Source organism: Oncorhynchus mykiss, chromosome 23 (genome assembly GCF_057628025.1).
Source record: "Oncorhynchus mykiss isolate SJ-2025 chromosome 23, ASM5762802v1, whole genome shotgun sequence".
In the NCBI taxonomy this organism is placed as follows: Eukaryota; Metazoa; Chordata; class Actinopteri; order Salmoniformes; family Salmonidae; genus Oncorhynchus; species Oncorhynchus mykiss.
The window spans coordinates 63,097,021-63,115,825 of NC_143044.1; the positions used below are offsets into that span (position 1 = coordinate 63,097,021).

An 18,805-nucleotide genomic window follows, 5' to 3' on the forward strand; every position below is an offset into this window, starting at 1 on the left:
ACAACCAGAAGAGGAATTCGGAGAGAGTGACAGTACTCGCTGACTGACACCCTACAGGTGATATTCTACTCTAACTACAGAGCTCATTGACAGCTGCCGTTTGTTTGGCTGTCTACTGTAGCTGTCTGAAGGGTCTGTGACGAGCTCGTCAATCAGAGTAGAACAGAACAGTGTTTAACAGACAGAGAGAGAGAATCAGTCAGACACTGGAGTCAACCACGTGGCTAGAATACTAGCTGTTGTTTCCATAGTGGAACATTCAGGATATTTAACTAGATCACTTGTTTCAGATCATTTCTGTTATTTTCAAGATCACCCATGAATTAAGGATAATAATAATAATTTATACCTGATCTGTAAACAGCACCTATAGTTTATACCTGATCTGTAAACAGCACCTATAGTTTATACCTGATCTGTAAACAGCACCTATAGTTTATACCTGATCTGTAAACAGCACCTATAGTTTATACCTGATCTGTAAACAGCACCTATAGTTTATACCTGATCTGTAAACAGCACCTATAGTTCATACCTGATCTATAAACAGCACCTATAGTTAATACCTCATCTGTAACATTTGCTATAGTTTATACCTGATCTGTAAACAGCACCTATAGTTTATACCTGATCTGTAAACAGCACCTATAGTTTATACCTGATCTGTAAAGGGCACCTATAGTTTATACCTGATCTGTAAACAGCACCCATAGTTTATACCTGATCTGTAAACATTAGCTATAGTTTATACCTGATCTGTAAACAGCACCTATAGTTCATACCTGATCTGTAAACAGCATCTATAGTTTATACCTGATCTGTAAACAGCACCTATAGTTTATACCTGATCTGTAAACATTAGCTATAGTTTATACCTGATCTGTAAACAGCACCTATAGTTTATACCTGATCTGTAAAGGGCACCTATAGTTTATACCTGATCTGTAAACATTAGCTATAGTTTATACCTGATCTGTAAACAGCACCTATAGTTTATACCTGATCTGTAAACAGCACCTATAGTTTATACCGGCTGTGTTACTCTATCAAAGCATTAGTTGGCAGTATTAATTGAATACTGTTGTTTCAGGTTTGAAGATAATATTAGATCAACTGAAGGGATATGTGTTTTGTACAGTACTGGATGTTTCTTCTGTCTCTACGTCCTACTGGGAAAGTGTTCTGTTAGTAGATGAGTGTTTGACTGGTTCAATTACTACAGTAGAAGTTGATCTTATCTTAGTAACTTAAACCTGTAGAAGTTGGTCTTATCTTAGTAACTGAAACCTGTAGACGTTGATCTTATCTTTGTACCTGAAACGTGTAGACGTTGGTCTTATCTTAGTAACTGAAACCTGTAGACGTTGATCTTATCTTAGTAACTGAAACCTGTAGACGTTGGTCTTATCTTAGTAACTGAAACCTGTAGACGTTGGTCTTATCTTAGTAACTGAAACCTGTAGACGTTGGTCTTATCTTAGTAACTGAAACCTGTAGACGTTGGTCTTATCTTAGTAACTGAAACCTGTAGACGTTGGTCTTATCTTAGTAACTGAAACCTGTAGACGTTGGTCTTATCTTAGTAACTGAAACCTGTAGATGTTGGTCTTATCTTGGTAACTGAAACCTGTAAACTTTGGTCTTATCTTGTTAACTGAAACCTGTAGACGTTGGTCTTATCTTAGTAACTGAAACCTGTAGATGTTGATCTTATCTTAGTAACTGAAACCTGTAGACGTTGGTCTTATCTTAGTAACTGAAACCTGTAGACGTTGGTCTTATCTTAGTAACTGAAACCTGTAGACGTTGGTCTTATCTTAGTAACTGAAACCTGTAGACGTTGGTCTTATCTTAGTAACTGAAACCTGTAGACGTTGGTCTTATCTTAGTAACTGAAACCTGTAGATGTTGGTCTTATCTTAGTAACTGAAACCTGTAGACGTTGGTCTTATCTTAGTAACTGAAACCTGTAGACGTTGGTCTTATCTTGGTAACTGAAACCTGTAGATGTTGGTCTTATCTTGGTAACTGAAACCTGTAGACGTTGATCTTATCTTTGTACCTGAAACCTGTAGACGTTGGTCTTATCTTAGTAACTGAAACCTGTAGATGTTGGTCTTATCTTAGTAACTGAAACCTGTAGACGTTGGTCTTATCTTAGTAACTGAAACCTGTAGACGTTGGTCTTATCTTGGTAACTGAAACCTGTAGATGTTGGTCTTATCTTGGTAACTGAAACCTGTAGACGTTGATCTTATCTTTGTACCTGAAACCTGTAGACGTTGGTCTTATCTTAGTAACTGAAACCTGTAGACGTTGGTCTTATCTTAGTAACTGAAACCTGTAGACGTTGGTCTTATCTTAGTAACTGAAACCTGTAGATGTTGGTCTTATCTTGGTAACTGAAACCTGTAGATGTTGGTCTTATCTTGGTAACTGAAACCTGTAGACGTTGATCTTATCTTTGTACCTGAAACCTGTAGAAGGTTCCATCGTCCTTCAGTGTGAGCACATGGTCTGAGATGGGGAAGAAGTAGCCGTGGGCTGCCATCAGAGTGCCAAGGTGGAGTGCTTCTACTGTAACACACAAAACAAAAAACATATTCAACAACATCAACAATAACAACAACATCATCAATAACATCATCAACAATAACAGCAACATCAACAATAACAACATATTCAACAACATCATCAACAATAACATATTCAACAATAACAACATATTCAACAACAACATCATCAACAATAACAACATCTCCATCATCCATCATCAATCTCCACTACTAAACAACATCAATCCCACCATGTTTCAACATTGGTAGAGACAGTTCTAATGCAGCTCTCCCCTCAGCCCACAGAGCTCTAACTAAGGCGTTGGGGCCGATACGTAAAGCTCCACTGCTAAACAACATCAATCCCACCATGTTTCAACATTGGTAGAGACAGTTTTAATGAAGCTCTCCCCTCAGCCCACAGAGCTCTAACTAAGGCGTTGAGGCCGATACGTAAAGCTCCCCTGCTAAACGACATCAATCCCACCATGTTTCAACATTGGTAGAGACAGTTTTAATGAAGCTCTCCCCTCAGCCCACAGAGCTCTAACTAAGGCGTTGAGGCCGATACGTAAAGCTCCCCTGCTAAACGACATCAATCCCACCATGTTTCAACATTGGTAGAGACAGTTCTAATGAAGCTCTCCCCTCAGCCCACAGAGCTCTAACTAAGGCGTTGGGGCCGATACGTAAAGCTCCCCTGCTAAACGACATCAATCCCACCATGTTTCAACATTGGTAGAGACAGTTTTAATGCAGCTCTCCCCTCAGCCCACAGAGCTCTAACTAAGGCGTTGAGGCCGATACGTAAAGCTCCCCTGCTAAACGACATCAATCCCAACATGTTTCAACATTGGTAGAGACAGTTTTAATGAAGCTCTCCCCTCAGCCCACAGAGCTCTAACTAAGGCGTTGAGGCCGATACGTAAAGCTCCCCTGCTAAACGACATCAATCCCAACATGTTTCAACATTGGTAGAGACAGTTTTAATGAAGCTCTCCCCTCAGCCCACAGAGCTCTAACTAAGGCGTTGAGGCCGATACGTAAAGCTCCCCTGCTAAACGACATCAATCCCACCATGTTTCAACATTGGTAGAGACAGTTTTAATGAAGCTCTCCCCTCAGCCCACAGAGCTCTAACTAAGGCGTTGAGGCCGATACGTAAAGCTCCCCTGCTAAACGACATCAATCCCACCATGTTTCAACATTGGTAGAGACAGTTCTAATGCAGCTCTCCCCTCAGCCCACAGAGCTCTAACTAAGGCGTTGAGGCCGATACGTAAAGCTCCCCTGCTAAACGACATCAATCCCACCATGTTTCAACATTGGTAGAGACAGTTTTAATGAAGCTCTCCCCTCAGCCCACAGAGCTCTAACTAAGGCGTTGAGGCCGATACGTAAAGCTCCCCTGCTAAACGACATCAATCCCACCATGTTTCAACATTGGTAGAGATAGTTTTAATGCAGCTCTCCCCTCAGCCCACAGAGCTCTAACTAAGGCGTTGGGGCCGATACGTAAAGCTCCCCTGCTAAACGACATCAATCCCACCATGTTTCAACATTGGTAGAGACAGTTTTAATGAAGCTCTCCCCTCAGCCCACAGAGCTCTAACTAAGGCGTTGGGGCCGATACGTAAAGCTCCCCTGCTAAACGACATCAATCCCACCATGTTTCAACATTGGTAGAGACAGTTTTAATGAAGCTCTCCCCTCAGCCCACAGAGCTCTAACTAAGGCGTTGGGGCCGATACGTAAAGCTCCCCTGCTAAACGACATCAATCCCACCATGTTTCAACATTGGTAGAGACAGTTTTAATGCAGCTCTCCCCTCAGCCCACAGAGCTCTAACTAAGGCGTTGGGGCCGATACGTAAAGCTCCCCTGCTAAACGACATCAATCCCACCATGTTTCAACATTGGTAGAGACAGTTTTAATGAAGCTCTCCCCTCAGCCCACAGAGCTCTAACTAAGGCGTTGGGGCCGATACGTAAAGCTCCCCTGCTAAACGACATCAATCCCACCATGTTTCAACATTGGTAGAGACAGTTTTAATGAAGCTCTCCCCTCAGCCCACAGAGCTCTAACTAAGGCGTTGGGGCCGATACGTAAAGCTCCCCTGCTAAATAACATCAATCCCACCATGTTTCAACATTGGTAGAGACAGTTTTAATGCAGCTCCCCTGCTAAACGACATCAATCCCACCATGTTTCAACATTGGTAGAGACAGTTTTAATGAAGCTCTCCCCTCAGCCCACAGAGCTCTAACTAAGGCGTTGAGGCCAATACGTAAAGCTCCCCTGCTAAACGACATCAATCCCACCATGTTTCAACATTGGTAGAGACAGTTTTAATGCAGCTCTCCCCTCAGCCCACAGAGCTCTAACTAAGGCGTTGAGGCCAATACGTAAAGCTCCCCTGCTAAACGACATCAATCCCACCATGTTTCAACATTGGTAGAGACAGTTTTAATGAAGCTCTCCCCTCAGCCCACAGAGCTCTAACTAAGGCGTTGAGGCCAATACGTAAAGCTCCCCTGCTAAACGACATCAATCCCACCATGTTTCAACATTGGTAGAGACAGTTTTAATGCAGCTCTCCCCTCAGCCCACAGAGCTCTAACTAAGGCGTTGAGGCCGATACGTAAAGCTCCCCTGCTAAACAACATCAATCCCACCATGTTTCAACATTGGTAGAGACAGTTTTAATGAAGCTCTCCCCTCAGCCCACAGAGCTCTAACTAAGGCGTTGAGGCCGATACGTAAAGCTCCCCTGCTAAACGACATCAATCCCACCATGTTTCAACATTGGTAGAGACAGTTTTAAGGAAGCTCTCCCCTCAGCCCACAGAGCTCTAACTAAGGCGTTGGGGCCGATACGTAAAGCTCCCCTGCTAAACGACATCAATCCCAACATGTTTCAACATTGGTAGAGACAGTTCTAATGCAGCTCTCCCCTCAGCCCACAGAGCTCTAACTAAGGCGTTGGGGCCGATACGTAAAGCTCCCCTGCTAAACGACATCAATCCCACCATGTTTCAACATTGGTAGAGACAGTTTTAATGCAGCTCTCCCCTCAGCCCACAGAGCTCTAACTAAGGCGTTGAGGCCGATACGTAAAGCTCCCCTGCTAAACAACATCAATCCCACCATGTTTCAACATTGGTAGAGACAGTTTTAATGCAGCTCTCCCCTCAGCCCACAGAGCTCTAACTAAGGCGTTGGGGCCGGTACGTAAAGCTCCCCTGCTAAACGACATCAATCCCACCATGTTTCAACATTGGTAGAGACAGTTTTAATGAAGCTCTCCCCTCAGCCCACAGAGCTCTAACTAAGGCGTTGGGGCCGATACGTAAAGCTCCCCTGCTAAACAACATCAATCCCACCATGTTTCAACATTGGTAGAGACAGTTTTAATGAAGCTCTCCCCTCAGCCCACAGAGCTCTAACTAAGGCGTTGGGGCCGATACGTAAAGCTCCCCTGCTAAACAACATCAATCCCACCATGTTTCAACATTGGTAGAGACAGTTTTAATGCAGCTCTCCCCTCAGCCCACAGAGCTCTAACTAAGGCGTTGGGGCCGATACGTAAAGCTCCACTGCTAAACGACATCAATCCCACCATGTTTCAACATTGGTAGAGACAGTTTTAATGCAGCTCTCCCCTCAGCCCACAGAGCTCTAACTAAGGCGTTGGGGCCGATACGTAAAGCTCCCCTGCTAAACGACATCAATCCCACCATGTTTCAACATTGGTAGAGACAGTTTTAATGCAGCTCTCCCCTCAGCCCACAGAGCTCTAACTAAGGCGTTGAGGCCGATACGTAAAGCTCCCCTGCTAAACGACATCAATCCCACCATGTTTCAACATTGGTAGAGACAGTTTTAATGCAGCTCCCCTGCTAAACGACATCAATCCCACCATGTTTCAACATTGGTAGAGACAGTTTTAATGAAGCTCTCCCCTCAGCCCACAGAGCTCTAACTAAGGCGTTGAGGCCAATACGTAAAGCTCCCCTGCTAAACGACATCAATCCCACCATGTTTCAACATTGGTAGAGACAGTTTTAATGCAGCTCTCCCCTCAGCCCACAGAGCTCTAACTAAGGCGTTGAGGCCGATACGTAAAGCTCCCCTGCTAAACGACATCAATCCCACCATGTTTCAACATTGGTAGAGACAGTTTTAATGAAGCTCTCCCCTCAGCCCACAGAGCTCTAACTAAGGCGTTGAGGCCAATACGTAAAGCTCCCCTGCTAAACGACATCAATCCCACCATGTTTCAACATTGGTAGAGACAGTTTTAATGCAGCTCTCCCCTCAGCCCACAGAGCTCTAACTAAGGCGTTGAGGCCGATACGTAAAGCTCCCCTGCTAAACAACATCAATCCCACCATGTTTCAACATTGGTAGAGACAGTTTTAATGAAGCTCTCCCCTCAGCCCACAGAGCTCTAACTAAGGCGTTGAGGCCGATACGTAAAGCTCCCCTGCTAAACGACATCAATCCCACCATGTTTCAACATTGGTAGAGACAGTTTTAAGGAAGCTCTCCCCTCAGCCCACAGAGCTCTAACTAAGGCGTTGGGGCCGATACGTAAAGCTCCCCTGCTAAACGACATCAATCCCACCATGTTTCAACATTGGTAGAGACAGTTCTAATGCAGCTCTCCCCTCAGCCCACAGAGCTCTAACTAAGGCGTTGGGGCCGATACGTAAAGCTCCCCTGCTAAACGACATCAATCCCACCATGTTTCAACATTGGTAGAGACAGTTTTAATGCAGCTCTCCCCTCAGCCCACAGAGCTCTAACTAAGGCGTTGGGGCCGATACGTAAAGCTCCCCTGCTAAACGACATCAATCCCAACATGTTTCAACATTGGTAGAGACAGTTCTAATGCAGCTCTCCCCTCAGCCCACAGAGCTCTAACTAAGGCGTTGGGGCCGATACGTAAAGCTCCCCTGCTAAACAACATCAATCCCACCATGTTTCAACATTGGTAGAGACAGTTTTAATGCAGCTCTCCCCTCAGCCCACAGAGCTCTAACTAAGGCGTTGGGGCCGGTACGTAAAGCTCCCCTGCTAAACGACATCAATCCCACCATGTTTCAACATTGGTAGAGACAGTTTTAATGAAGCTCTCCCCTCAGCCCACAGAGCTCTAACTAAGGCGTTGGGGCCGATACGTAAAGCTCCACTGCTAAACGACATCAATCCCACCATGTTTCAACATTGGTAGAGACAGTTTTAATGCAGCTCTCCCCTCAGCCCACAGAGCTCTAACTAAGGCGTTGGGGCCGATACGTAAAGCTCCCCTGCTAAACGACATCAATCCCACCATGTTTCAACATTGGTAGAGACAGTTTTAATGCAGCTCTCCCCTCAGCCCACAGAGCTCTAACTAAGGCGTTGAGGCCGATACGTAAAGCTCCCCTGCTAAACGACATCAATCCCACCATGTTTCAACATTGGTAGAGACAGTTTTAATGCAGCTCTCCCCTCAGCCCACAGAGCTCTAACTAAGGCGTTGGGGCCGATACGTAAAGCTCCCCTGCTAAACGACATCAATCCCACCATGTTTCAACATTGGTAGAGACAGTTTTAATGCAGCTCTCCCCTCAGCCCACAGAGCTCTAACTAAGGCGTTGGGGCCGATACGTAAAGCTCCCCTGCTAAACGACATCAATCCCACCATGTTTCAACATTGGTAGAGACAGTTTTAATGCAGCTCTCCCCTCAGCCCACAGAGCTCTAACTAAGGCGTTGAGGCCGATACGTAAAGCTCCCCTGCTAAACGACATCAATCCCACCATGTTTCAACATTGGTAGAGACAGTTTTAATGAAGCTCTCCCCTCAGCCCACAGAGCTCTAACTAAGGCGTTGAGGCCGATACGTAAAGCTCCCCTGCTAAACGACATCAATCCCACCATGTTTCAACATTGGTAGAGACAGTTTTAATGAAGCTCTCCCCTCAGCCCACAGAGCTCTAACTAAGGCGTTGAGGCCGATACGTAAAGCTCCCCTGCTAAACGACATCAATCCCACCATGTTTCAACATTGGTAGAGACAGTTTTAATGCAGCTCTCCCCTCAGCCCACAGAGCTCTAACTAAGGCGTTGAGGCCGATACGTAAAGCTCCCCTGCTAAACGACATCAATCCCACCATGTTTCAACATTGGTAGAGACAGTTTTAATGCAGCTCTCCCCTCAGCCCACAGAGCTGTAACTAAGGCGTTGAGGCTGATACGTAAAGCTCCCCTGCTAAACGACATCAATCCCACCATGTTTCAACATTGGTAGAGACAGTTTTAATGCAGCTCTCCCCTCAGCCCACAGAGCTCTAACTAAGGCGTTGGGGCCGATACGTAAAGCTCCCCTGCTAAACGACATCAATCCCACCATGTTTCAACATTGGTAGAGACAGTTTTAATGCAGCTCTCCCCTCAGCCCACAGAGCTCTAACTAAGGCGTTGGGGCCGATACGTAAAGCTCCCCTGCTAAACGACATCAATCCCACCATGTTTCAACATTGGTAGAGACAGTTCTAATGCAGCTCTCCCCTCAGCCCACAGAGCTCTAACTAAGGCGTTGGGGCCGGTACGTAAAGCTCCCCTGCTAAACGACATCAATCCCACCATGTTTCAACATTGGTAGAGACAGTTTTAATGCAGCTCTCCCCTCAGCCCACAGAGCTCTAACTAAGGCGTTGAGGCCGATACGTAAAGCTCCCCTGCTAAACGACATCAATCCCACCATGTTTCAACATTGGTAGAGACAGTTTTAATGAAGCTCTCCCCTCAGCCCACAGAGCTCTAACTAAGGCGTTGAGGCCGATACGTAAAGCTCCCCTGCTAAACGACATCAATCCCACCATGTTTCAACATTGGTAGAGACAGTTTTAATGAAGCTCTCCCCTCAGCCCACAGAGCTCTAACTAAGGCGTTGAGGCCAATACGTAAAGCTCCCCTGCTAAACGACATCAATCCCACCATGTTTCAACATTGGTAGAGACAGTTTTAATGCAGCTCTCCCCTCAGCCCACAGAGCTCTAACTAAGGCGTTGAGGCCGATACGTAAAGCTCCCCTGCTAAACGACATCAATCCCACCATGTTTCAACATTGGTAGAGACAGTTTTAATGAAGCTCTCCCCTCAGCCCACAGAGCTCTAACTAAGGCGTTGAGGCCAATACGTAAAGCTCCCCTGCTAAACGACATCAATCCCACCATGTTTCAACATTGGTAGAGACAGTTTTAATGCAGCTCTCCCCTCAGCCCACAGAGCTCTAACTAAGGCGTTGAGGCCGATACGTAAAGCTCCCCTGCTAAACAACATCAATCCCACCATGTTTCAACATTGGTAGAGACAGTTTTAATGAAGCTCTCCCCTCAGCCCACAGAGCTCTAACTAAGGCGTTGAGGCCGATACGTAAAGCTCCCCTGCTAAACAACATCAATCCCACCATGTTTCAACATTGGTAGAGACAGTTTTAATGCAGCTCTCCCCTCAGCCCACAGAGCTCTAACTAAGGCGTTGAGGCCGATACGTAAAGCTCCCCTGCTAAACGACATCAATCCCACCATGTTTCAACATTGGTAGAGACAGTTTTAATGAAGCTCTCCCCTCAGCCCACAGAGCTCTAACTAAGGCGTTGAGGCCGATACGTAAAGCTCCCCTGCTAAACAACATCAATCCCACCATGTTTCAACATTGGTAGAGACAGTTTTAATGCAGCTCTCCCCTCAGCCCACAGAGCTCTAACTAAGGCGTTGAGGCCGATACGTAAAGCTCCCCTGCTAAACGACATCAATCCCACCATGTTTCAACATTGGTAGAGACAGTTTTAATGCAGCTCTCCCCTCAGCCCACAGAGCTCTAACTAAGGCGTTGAGGCCGATACGTAAAGCTCCCCTGCTAAACAACATCAATCCCAACATGTTTCAACATTGGTAGAGACAGTTTTAATGCAGCTCTCCCCTCAGCCCACAGAGCTCTAACTAAGGCGTTGAGGCCGATACGTAAAGCTCCCCTGCTAAACGACATCAATCCCACCATGTTTCAACATTGGTAGAGACAGTTTTAATGCAGCTCTCCCCTCAGCCCACAGAGCTCTAACTAAGGCGTTGAGGCCGATACGTAAAGCTCCCCTGCTAAACGACATCAATCCCACCATGTTTCAACATTGGTAGAGACAGTTTTAATGCAGCTCTCCCCTCAGCCCACAGAGCTCTAACTAAGGCGTTGGGGCCGATACGTAAAGCTCCCCTGCTAAACGACATCAATCCCAACATGTTTCAACATTGGTAGAGACAGTTCTAATGCAGCTCTCCCCTCAGCCCACAGAGCTCTAACTAAGGCGTTGAGGCCGGTACGTAAAGCTCCCCTGCTAAACAACATCAATCCCAACATGTTTCAACATTGGTAGAGACAGTTTTAATGAAGCTCTCCCCTCAGCCCACAGAGCTCTAACTAAGGCGTTGGGGCCGGTACGTAAAGCTCCCCTGCTAAACAACATCAATCCCAACATGTTTCAACATTGGTAGAGACAGTTTTAATGAAGCTCTCCCCTCAGCCCACAGAGCTCTAACTAAGGCGTTGAGGCCGATACGTAAAGCTCCATAAAGAGCAGTGATAATAACAAGAGCAGAGTGCAGGTTTCTTCATCAATGCATGAAGAACACAAGATGCCAAGTACTGTATATTTTATCACGTTGACTCATTCATGTGAGAGAACCCTTTGAAGCCGGGGACTCAGCATCGTGACTAATGCATTTCATTTTACCACCTGGGTACCCCCCTCCACCCTCCCTCCCTTAACTAATCTAGTAAACAGCTCCAGAAAGCCCAGAACAAGCTGATTGGGGTGGTGTTGAACTACCAAGCTGATTAGGGTGGTGTTGAACTACCACCTCACTACCACTATCAGATTAGATATCATCCAGAAGGCGAGGTCAGTACAGGTGCATCAAAGCTGGGACCGAGAGACTGAAAAAACAGCTTCTATCTCAAGGCCATCAGACTGTTAAACAGCCACCACTAACACTGAGTGGCTGCTGCCAACACACTGACTCAACTCCAGCCACTTTAATAATGGGAATTGATGGGAAATTATGTAAATATATCACTAGCCACTTTAAACAATGCTACCTAATATAATGTTTACATACCCTACATTATTCATCTCATATGTATATGTATATACTGTACTCTATATCATCTACTGCATCTTTATGTAATACATGTATCACTAGCCTCTTTAACTATGCCACTTTGTTTACATACTCATCTCATATGTATATACTGTACTCAATACCATCTACTGTATCTTGCCTATGCCGCTCTGTACCATCACTCTACACATATATCTTTATGTACATATTCTTTATCCCCTCACACTTGTGTCTATAAGGTAGTAGTTTTGGAAATGTTAGCTAGATTACTTGTTGGTTATTACTGCATTGTCGGAACTAGAAGCATAAGCATTTAGCTACACTCGCATTAACATCTGCTAACCATGTGCATGTGACAAATAACATTTGATTTGATTTGAATCTGACAGTGGTAGTGGGGTGGTAGATGTCTAGTCTCCTTTATGGCTCTAATCAGATAGTGGTAGTGGGGTGGTAGATGTCTAGTCTCCTTTATGGCTCTAATCTGATAGTGGTAGTGGGGTGGTAGATGACTAGTCTCCCTTATGGCTCTAATCTGATAGTGGTAGTGGGGTGGTAGATGACTAGTCTCCATTATGGCTCTAATCTGATAGTGGTAGTGAGGTGGTAGATGACTAGTCTCCTTTATGGCTCTAATCTGATAGTGGTAGTGGGGTGGTAGATGACTAGTCTACCTAATGGCTCTAATCTGATAGTGGTAGTGGGGTGGTAGATGACTAGTCTCCTTTATGGCTCTAATCTGATAGTGGTAGTGGGGTGGTAGATGACTAGTCTCCATTATGGCTCTAATCTGATAGTGGTAGTGGGGTGGTAGATGACTAGTCTCCATTATGGCTCTAATATGATAGTGGTAGTGGGGTGGTAGATGACTAGTCTACCTAATGGCTCTAATCTGATAGTGGTAGTGGGGTGGTAGATGACTAGTCTCCATTATGGCTCTAATCTGATAGTGGTAGTGGGGTGGTAGATGACTAGTCTCCATTATGGCTCTAATCTGGTAGTGGTAGTGGGGTGGTAGATGACTAGTCTCCTTTATGGCTCTAATCTGATAGTTGTAGTGGGGTGGTAGATGACTAGTCTCCTTTATGGCTCTAATCTGATAGTGGTAGTGGGGTGGTAGATGTCTAGTCTCCATTATGGCTCTAATCTGATAGTGGTAGTGGGGTGGTAGATGACTAGTCCCCCTAATGGCTCTAATCTGATAGTGGTATTGGGGTGGTAGATGACTAGTCTCCATTATGGCTCTAATCTGATAGTGGTAGTGAGGTGGTAGATGACTAGTTTCCCTAATGGCACTAATCTGATAGTGATAGTGGGGTGGTAGATGACTAGTCTCCATTTTGGCTCTGAACTGATAGTGGTAGTGGGGTGGTAGATGACTAGTCTCCTTTATGGCTCTAATCTGATAGTTGTAGTGGGGTGGTAGATGACTAGTCTCCTTTATGGCTCTAATCTTATAGTGGTAGTGGGGTGGTAGATGTCTAGTCTCCATTATGGCTCTAATCTGATAGTGGTAGTGGGGTGGTAGATGACTAGTCACCCTTATGGCTCTAATCTGATAGTGGTAGTGGGGTGGTAGATGTCTAGTCTCCATTATGGCTCTAATCTGATAGTGGTAGTGGGGTGGTAGATGACTAGTCACCCTTATGGATCTAATTTGATAGTGGTAGATTTCTAGTCTCCCTTTTGGCTCTAATCTGATAGTGGTAGTGGGGTGGTAGATGTCTAGTCTCCCTTATGGCTCTAATCTGATAGTGGTAGTGAGGTGGTAGATGACTAGTTTCCCTAATGGCACTAATCTGATAGTGATAGTGGGATGGTAGATGACTAGTCTCCATTATGGCTCTGAACTGATAGTGGTAGTGGGGTGGTAGATGACTAGTCTCCTTTATGGCTCTAATCTGATAGTGGTAGTGGAGTGGTAGATGTCTAGTCTCCATTATGGCTCTAATCTGATAGTGGTAGTGGGGTGGTAGATGACTAGTCCCCCTAATGGCTCTAATCTGATAGTGGTATTGGGGTGGTAGATGACTAGTCACCCTTATGGCTCTAATCTGATAGTGGTAGTGAGGTGGTAGATGACTAGTTTCCCTAATGGCACTAATCTGATAGTGATAGTGGGGTGGTAGATGACTAGTCTCCATTATGGCTCTGAACTGATAGTGGTAGTGGGGTGGTAGATGACTAGTCTCCTTAATGGCTCTAATCTGATAGTGGTAGTAGGTTTGTAGATGACTAGTCTCCCTTATGGCTCTAATCTGATAGTGGTAGTGGGGTGGTAGATGACTAGTCTCCTTTATGGCTCTAATCTCATATTGGTAATGGGGTGGTAGATGTCTAGTCTCCATTATGGCTCTAATCTGATAGTGGTAGTGGGGTGGTAGATGACTAGTCTCCATTATGGCTCTAATCTGGTAGTGGTAGTGGGGTGGTAGATGACTAGTCTCCTTTATGGCTCTAATCTGATAGTTGTAGTGGGGTGGTAGATGACTAGTCTCCTTTATGGCTCTAATCTGATAGTGGTAGTGGGGTGGTAGATGTCTAGTCTCCATTATGGCTCTAATCTGATAGTGGTAGTGGGGTGGTAGATGACTAGTCACCCTTATGGCTCTAATCTGATAGTGGTAGTGGGGTGGTAGATGTCTAGTCTCCATTATGGCTCTAATCTGATAGTGGTAGTGGGGTGGTAGATGACTAGTCACCCTTATGGATCTAATTTGATAGTGGTAGATTTCTAGTCTCCCTTTTGGCTCTAATCTGATAGTGGTAGTGGGGTGGTAGATGTCTAGTCTCCCTTATGGCTCTAATCTGATAGTGGTAGTGAGGTGGTAGATGACTAGTTTCCCTAATGGCACTAATCTGATAGTGATAGTGGGATGGTAGATGACTAGTCTCCATTATGGCTCTGAACTGATAGTGGTAGTGGGGTGGTAGATGACTAGTCTCCTTTATGGCTCTAATCAGATAGTGGTAGTAGGGTGGTAGATGACTAGTCTCCTTTATGGCTCTAATCAGATAGTGGTAGTAGGGTTGTAGATGACTAGTCTCCATTATGGCTCTAATCTGATAGTGGTAGTGGGGTGGTAGATGACTAGTCTCCTTTATGGCTCTAATCAGATAGTGGTAGTAGGGTGGTAGATGACTAGTCTCCATTATGGCTCTAATCTGATAGTGGTAGTGGGGTGGTAGATGACTAGTCTCCATTATGGCTCTAATCTGATAGTGGTAGTGGGGTGGTAGATGCCTAGTCTCCTTTATGGTTCTAATCTGATAGTGGTACTGGGTGGAATATGTCTAGTCTCCATTATGGCTCTGAACTGATAGTGGTAGTGGGGTGGTAGATGACTAGTCTCCTTTATGGCTCTAATCAGAGTGGTAGTAGGGTGGTAGATGACTAGTCTCCTTTATGGCTCTAATCAGATAGTGGTAGTAGGGTGGTAGATGACTAGTCTCCATTATGGCTCTAATCTGATAGTGGTAGTGGGGTGGTAGATGACTAGTCTCCATTATGGCTCTAATCTGATAGTGGTAGTGGGGTGGTAGATGCCTAGTCTCCTTTATGGTTCTAATCTGATAGTGGTACTGGGTGGAATATGTCTAGTCTCCCTTATGGCTCTAGTCTGATAATGGTAGTCGGGTGGTAGATGACTAGTCTCCATTATGGCTCTAATCTGATAGTGGTAATATGGTCATAGATGTCTAGTCTCCTTTATGGCTATAATCTGATAGTGGTAGTGGGGTGGTAGATGACTAGTCTCCCTAATGGCTCTAATCTGATAGTGGTAGTGGGGTGGTAGATGACTAGTCTCCATTATGGCTCTAATCTGATAGTGGTAGTGGAGTGGTAGATGACTAGTCTCCATTATGGCTCTAATCTAATAGTGGTAGTGGGGTGGTAGATGACTAGTCTCCTTTATGGTTCTAATCTGATAGTGGTAATATGGTCATAGATGTCTAGTCTCCATTATGGCTCTAATCTGATAGTGGTAGTGGGGTGGTAGATGAAAAGTCTCCCTAATGGCTCTAATCTGATAGTGGTAGTGGGGTGGTAGATGACTAGTCTCCTTTTTGGCTCTGAATTGATAGTGGTAGTGGGGTGGTAGATGACTAGTCTCCTTTATGGCCCTAATCTGATAGTGGTAGTGGGGTGGTAGATGACTAGTCTCCTTTATGGCCCTAATCTGATAGTGGTAGTGGGGTGGTAGATGACTAGTCTCCTTTATGGCCCTAATCTGATAGTGGTAGTGGGGTGGTAGATGACTAGTCTCCTTTATGGCTCTAATCTGATAGTGGTAGTGGAGTGGTAGATGACTAGTCTCCATTATGGCTCTAATCTAATAGTGGTAGTGGGGTGGTAGATGACTAGTCTCCTTTATGGTTCTAATCTGATAGTGGTAATATGGTCATAGATGTCTAGTCTCCTTTATGGCTCTAATATGATAGTGGTAGTGGGGTGGTAGATGAAAAGTCTCCCTAATGGCTCTAATCTGATAGTGGTAGTGGGGTGGTAGATGACTAGTCTCCTTTTTGGCTCTGAATTGATAGTGGTAGTGGGGTGGTAGATGACTAGTCTCCTTTATGGCCCTAATCTGATAGTGGTAGTGGGGTGGTAGATGACTAGTCTCCTTTATGGCCCTAATCTGATAGTGGTAGTGGGGTGGTAGATGACTAGTCTCCTTTATGGCCCTAATCTGATAGTGGTAGTGGGGTGGTAGATGACTAGTCTCCTTTATGGCTCTAATCTGATAGTGGTAGTGGAGTGGTAGATGACTAGTCTCCATTATGGCTCTAATCTAATAGTGGTAGTGGGGTGGTAGATGACTAGTCTCCTTTATGGTTCTAATCTGATAGTGGTAATATGGTCATAGATGTCTAGTCTCCTTTATGGCTCTAATATGATAGTGGTAGTGGGGTGGTAGATGAAAAGTCTCCCTAATGGCTCTAATCTGATAGTGGTAGTGGGGTGGTAGATGACTAGTCTCCTTTTTGGCTCTGAACTGATAGTGGTAGTGGGGTGGTAGATGACTAGTCTCCTTTATGGTTCTAATCTGATAGTGGTAGTGGGGTGGTAGATGACTAGTCTCCATTATGGTTCTAATCTGATAGTGGTAGTGGGGTGGTAGATGACTAGTCTCCCTTATGGCTCTAATGTGATAGTGGTAGTGGGGTGGTAGATGTCTAGTCTCCTTTATGGCTCTAATGTGATAGTGGTAGTGGGGTGGTAGATGACTAGTCTCCCTTATGGCTCTAATGTGATAGTGGTAGTGGGGTGGTAGATGACTAGTCTCCCTTATGGCTCTAATGTGATAGTGGTAGTGGGGTGGTAGATGTCTAGTCTCCTTTATGGCTCTAATGTGATAGTGGTAGTGGGGTGGTAGATGTCTAGTCTCCTTTATGGATCTAATGTGATAGTGGTAGTGGGATGGTAGATGACTAGTCTCCTTTATGGTTCTAATCTGATAGTGGTAGTGGGTTGGTAGATGTCTAGTCTCCCTTATGGTTCTAATATGATAGTGGTAGTGGGGTGGTAGATGACTAGTCTCCTTTATGGATCTAATTTGATAGTGGTAGATTTCTAGTCTCCCTTTTGGCTCTAATCTGATAGTGGTAGTGGGGTGGTAGATGACTAGTCTCCCTTATGGCTCTAATCTGATAGTGGTAGTGGGGTGGTAGATGACTAGTCTCCTTTATGGATCTAATTTGATAGTGGTAGATTTCTAGTCTCCCTTTTGGCTCTAATCTGATAGTGGTAGTGGGGTGGTAGATGTCTAGTCTCCCTTATGGCTCTAATCTGATAGTGATAGTGGGGTGGTAGATGTCTAGTCTCCTTTACGACTCTAATCTGATAGCTGTTGTGGGGTGGTAGATGTCTAGTCTCCCTTATGGCTTTAATCTACAAGTTGTTGTTGGGTGGTAGATGTCTAGTCTCCCTTATAGCTCTAATCTGATAGTTAAAATGATGTGGTAGATGTCAAGTCTCCTTTATGGCTCTAATCTGATAGTGGTAATGGGGTGGTAGATGTCTAGTCTCCCTTATGGTTCTAATCTGATAGTGGTATTGGGTTGGAAGATATCTAGTCTCCCTTATGGCTCTAATCTGATAGTGGTATTGGGTTGGAAGATGTATAGGCTTCCGTATGGCTCTAATCTGGTAGTGGTAATGGGGTGTTCCCTCAGACCCCTACTCTACAACACACTGTGTTCCCTCAGGCCCCTACTCTACTACCACATAACTACAATACACTGTGTTCCCTCAGACCCCTACTCTACAATACACTGTGTTCCCTCAGACCTCTACTCTACAACACACTGTGTTCCCTCAGGCCCCAACTCTACAATACACTGTGTTCCCTCAGACCTCTACTCTACAACACACTGTGTTCCCTCAGACCCCTACTCTACAACACACTGTGTTCCCTCAGACCCCTACTCTACAACACACTGTGTTCCCTCAGGCCCCTACTCTACTACCACATAACTACAACACACTGTGCTCCCTCAGGCCCCCACTCTACCACATATCTCCAACACAAAGTCTGTGTCTACGTGTTTGTATAGTGTGTATGTTATCGTGTGTGTGTGTGCATGTGTCTGTGCCTATATTTGTGTTGCTTCACAGTTCCCACTGTTCCATAAGGTGTATGTCTATCAGATTTTTCTGTTTGTTTGTATTTTACTCTTTTTGTCTACCACAATTCTGTGATATCCAATTGCGATCTTGCCTCATCGCTGCAACTCCCCAACATGCTCAAGAGAGAGGCGAAGGTCGAGTTATGCGTCCTCCGATACTTGACCCGCCAAACCACACCCGCCAGCTTAAACTGGAGCTAGTTTGTCGGAGGAATGTTCCAGAGGAAACACAGACGACCGAGTCAGCCTGCAGGAAGCTGTCCCACCACAAGGAGTCGCTGGAGCGCAATGAGTCAAGTGAAGCCCCCTCGGCCAAAACCTCTACCTAACCCGGACAACGCTGGGCTAATTGTGCGCCGCCCTATGGGAATCCTGGTCACGGCCGGTTGTGACACCTGGGATCAAACCCAGGTCTGTAGTGCTGAATCAAGCACTGCGATACCTTTGACCGCT

At 45.2% G+C, this 18,805-nt stretch overlaps 1 protein-coding gene across 1 annotated transcript in view; it reads right to left on the reverse strand.

Annotated features, from left to right (window-relative positions):
• Positions 1 to 18,805, reverse strand: part of rgs7b (regulator of G protein signaling 7b) — a 113,060-nt gene that overhangs the window by 47,721 nt on the left and 46,534 nt on the right. The window contains exon 5 of the mRNA XM_090218032.1: positions 2,471 to 2,577. Coding sequence (XP_090074158.1) covers positions 2,471 to 2,577 — 107 coding nt within the window. The remainder of the gene's footprint in view (positions 1 to 2,470; positions 2,578 to 18,805) is intronic.